The 4,577-nt window shown below is 39.4% G+C and overlaps 1 protein-coding gene across 1 annotated transcript; it reads right to left on the reverse strand. All coding sequences in view use genetic code 11, as the record gives it.

Annotated features, from left to right (window-relative positions):
- Positions 1–657: 657 nt before the first annotated feature.
- On the reverse strand, positions 658–2,074 carry EGR_06802 (hypothetical protein; the record flags this gene model as incomplete). The annotated part of the gene is made up of 2 exons (XM_024496051.1): positions 658–740; positions 1,912–2,074. The coding sequence occupies 2 exons, from the start codon at positions 2,072–2,074 to the stop codon at positions 658–660; spliced, it is 246 nt and encodes an 81-aa protein (XP_024349591.1).
- Positions 2,075–4,577: the final 2,503 nt, after the last annotated feature.

Here is a 4,577-nt window from a genome sequence, read left to right on the forward strand (position 1 = left end):
TCTAGATAGAGCATTTTTTTTCACCGCTTGCAGTGCTATTTTTGCTGTACTGTTTGTCAATTTAGCGAAATAAACAATAAAATGCGGACGTGACAGACTGCCTGCTTCGTGGCATTAAGTGCTTCCATTACCTTATCGTGCAAGCCCATAGAATGTCAATTCACCCCACTGTACGCCCATAAGAACGCTTAATTGGAATCAAAATACCCAAATATTTTTGAACAGCCTTTCCTTATTTCGAGTTGTCGACCTTCAGTTGATGCATTCCAACGTACTACTGAAACAAGGTAATTAACTGAATAGTGACGCCGCCTTTAAGGCGAAGTTAAGGGATTCTTGAAGGAGTGGGCCAAAATATTAACCCCCCGCCCCCACTGGATGGATGTGGTAAGTCCCTTGAGCTTGGCCCCATGAAATAAATTGGTGAGGAGGATCTCTCTCAGCTGCCTGTTTCTCACTTTTCAAAGCGTATTTGGCCAAGAAAGTGATGCAGTAAAGATACGAAATAATTTGACTGCCCTTGAACTTGTCTTCTTTCCAATTAGAACGTATAATATGGCATCACTTTAATTAGTTTTATGTAGTGGCGCTGTACTTTGTTTTACTGCGCAAGCACTGCAGTCCCCGCAGGTCTCACGGACGCCGTTAACCGCCCATCTACTCTGCAAGAACTAGAGCTTGACAAATTCGACCAGACGCCTTGATTACCTGTGCATTTAGCCATGTGGCCACTTCAATCTCTGCGGGTAACAGGCCGATTACCCATTCCGCTCTGTGAAATGATCTCCGTGCTTCTATCTCCTCCATTCCTACTTCAGCTTGTCGTGACTTCGGAGAGAACTCGGGATGGTGCATCACCCTATTCCAGAGTCTTCAGTACCAAAAAATTTAATTGCTTACTCTACTGCATGTGAAGGGAATAAACACACCAATTCTTTCTACTGAAGAATTGTTGCAAAGCAGGGTGTGAATTTGTAGCGGATTTGATTAGTAACACCTCTGCGCACAGAATGCTGGGAAACTAACAATCCTCTTTGGTATCACAAAGGCAAATTTTTCTTTAAAAAGAGGCCAATTTAGCTATTTATAGAGGTTTCTAAGGGCAAATGATTAAACCCTAGTTACTCCCATCATGCATGTGCTACTTGGGTAGATGGGACTCTCAAGTCCTCCGTCAATAGTGCAATTGCCTTGTTTGTTACGAATTCATTAGCTATTTTGTACTTTTTCTGCAAGTCCTGAAGCAATCAACCCGAGGGAATGCTGAATTGACCACTTGTGAGTACCTCCTGGTCACCATGGAATTCCCTCATAATTTTCCCCCCCAAAAAAACTAACCAGTTTTTAATATTGTTCTAACCTAAAGTGGAAAAAAACATGATCCGTTCACTGAGGAGGAGACAATGTTTTTCCGCATCAGTTGTTTGCAGACTCTTGCGGATGTCAATGTAATGTGAGATTAGTTTAATGAAAAATGACAAGCAATTCATGTTTCCACATTCTATTCTTACGCTTACGCGTAGTAAATTACAAAAAAAGCATTCTTTTTGGTGTCTTAATGAATTAGCACGAGGAATAGTAGAAAAAAAGTGGGTGAAAATAGTTTTTTACTCAATAAGCACAAAAGAATGACACTGCATCCCAGTTGCGATTCAAATTGCCCCTTAAGCATGATTTTATCTTATTTCCTTCTGGAAGGTTGATTTTGCCGTAAAAAATGTAATTTACTTCCCAAAAGATGGTAGTTGAAAGTATTCGGAAAAACCGGACTAGCCGCCTCCTCCACTGTTTCCAGCAAAGACGCATTATCAAGTGGACCGAATATGAGTAGTATGGAGGGCCAAATTTTTAAGTCTACACAGTTAAGAAGATTCATTGAGTATTCTACTTTCTTCAATTTTTAATGCTTACCTCCTTCGCTGCCTCGCTCATTGCTCTCCTGTTTGGACACGTCCAAGTCGTATCCACTCGGCAGGTCGACTTCTCGGGTGAAGATGAGACCTGTGGCATCATGCGGCCCCCTTGAGAACCGGCCGAGGAGGAGGAGGAGCGTGAAGGGAAGAATCAGGCGCATTGTGTTGTCTTCGGTTTATCTATTTACCAACCAATTTTTTGATGCGGAAGTCAAGTAACTTCATCCTAAAATGGAGGATATTTCCAGATTTTGTTTGCATTTTTGGTCTATTTTTCACAAGGTGATGTACATAAGAAGAATGCTTTTGGAACATGTGTGGCCGTATGTGTAATAATTAATGAACTCGTTAACTTTAACTTGGCCTACATATACCGAATCATAAGGCCTCTTCCATAGCAAGAGGATTTTTAGCAATTTGAAGGAGCACTTGAGAGCTACGACAACTTTGCTTATCTTTTAGCCCTATTAGTAACCCCTTAAGGAGGTGTATCCTGTGGGTGGCGGAAGTAGCTTCGGCTCACTACAAGAGGACCAAAAGTGGCATCCACTTTTAACCAACTCCTACTTTGAGTTCTGCCCAAAAAAATTGCTCAATGGCTTAAGACCAAGTTTAAGCAAATCGTAGACAACCCTACAATTCCCTGAAGGCAATGAAAAAACTCAAAAGAAATGTAAGCCTAATTTTGGTGATGCCGTACACTTTTAACTGCATATTAGGGTTAAGGGAGCCCTCAATTTCTCCGTTACGGTGATATGACCCTCTGCCTTCCCCCAGCCATAACTCCTTTTCCATACTGATAAGGGGTATTACTTATTTTTATACAATTCGGGATAATGTCCTTCTTCTGCCAATGAAAGGACAGGTATTGATGTGTTTTCCAGTTATTTGCTGAAATGACAGTCTCAGTTGCCTTAAACACCTGTTAACATGCAAAATTAGTTAGACACTGAAGAGAACTCAAGGTTTTGGTACTCATGTCCAACCAATCAAACAACTCTTCTTACATTTCCTGGGATGATCTGCAAGTGGACTGTAAAGAGTTTTGGACAAATTATCGTGTTAATCACATTTAGCAGTCACCAACTAAATATTTAATAAATAAAAGTAGGAAAATTTGTGTTTTAACTTCACTATGGGGGGAAGATGATTTGCGACATTTTATACCTATATAGGAATGGAAAATGTACATTTAAAAGCAAAAATATCATCCCATGCGCCAACTTACACAAGAGTTCTTTGCAAAGTTTAGGCCACCTGAGTTGCTAATTTACAGGTGTTTTGAGTTCAACCAATCAGTTAAGAACATATCCTCATGACCAATCAGGTTGCCAGATTCAGATACTTGACGCATCATTGGTCCATGATGAGGCAAATTATAGCCAATGACAGATAGAAAATGAGTTGAGGTGATATTTTTTTATCGATGAAAAGATTACTTCTTTTTATTTCTCAGACCATTACAAAAAGCTATCATATTCAGAGGATTTGGCCATGGGTATGTGCGTTTGTGCGCCTGTGGGCTCAAATGACCAAAAGCAATGCTTAAATCTGACCTAATCGTGTTGTGCTATTTCATTAGAACAAAGAATGAAGATTTTATCCACAAATTTCAAATAATTGTGTAATTCTACTATTATGAACCGAAAAAGGTAATATAGTGAAATATAGCGCCAAAACCTGAAATAAGATAAAAAGAGTCGCCTTTCGTGTAAAAATTTATTCCAAATAACGGCCTCAAAAGAAAAGACAGTCAATTTTCTGCCAAAAATTGAGAAGCCGACATTTTGAAAACCACCCTGCTGTTCATCCAGATAGAAGCATTCTCTCCGCTTGAAATGACAAAAAAACAAAGTAGGTATTAGCTTGGAGGGGTATTACCTTGTAAGAGTTGGAAGTTGTTAGCTTTTTTCAAGAAAAAAGGTCAAAATCGACAATTGCAGACCACATACTTAGTGCCAGTTTTCAAAATTACCCTGCTTCATTTTTAAAAATGTTGATTTAAGGAATCAGATCTGTTTCTAAAATAATGAAAAGGGCCAAAGAAGACAAATAAATGTCTCTTAATCAGGTTTTATTCTTCATATTTCAAAAGAATCTAAAAACAAATGCATAAAAATAACATATGTTTTCTTTTTTTTAAATTTATCTATTTTACGTTTGCCCGTTTTCAAGGTTAATACGACATGCAAAAGATGGGGTCATAGGTCAGCGTTTGCGTACGTGTGTGAACTTCGATGCTGCCTAATTCTCAACTAGGACAGTCCACGACAAAGACCTCAAAACAGCCGTCTTTTTTGGCGTCAATGTGTGTATTTAAGCTAGAGGTATGGTCCGCTCCTCCCCACGTCCACTGCTAGGTAACTAATGGCGACATAGGGTGGTTGACAGCATTTTAAGTGGCCCTGGCACCTATTTTAAGGTGGTAGTGGTGGCCTATAGCAATGTAGGTCTCTAGGAAATGACAACGGGGAGGTCATCTGAAATTTGTTAACCATCCCATTACTTCCAATGGCATTCATTTGACAGCTTTAATTTCTTTGTAAGATTTTAAAGGATACGAAGGATCACCACTGCCTTCCAGTCCTTTTATTTAAGAAAAGAGGGTAATTGGATTCAAATGGTAGAAACAGGTTTCGAATTACCTCTCATTTGCAGCCTAGG

The sequence above is a fragment of the Echinococcus granulosus genome, assembly GCF_000524195.1.
Source record: "Echinococcus granulosus chromosome Unknown EG_S00063, whole genome shotgun sequence".
Lineage (NCBI taxonomy): Eukaryota > Metazoa > Platyhelminthes > Cestoda > Cyclophyllidea > Taeniidae > Echinococcus > Echinococcus granulosus.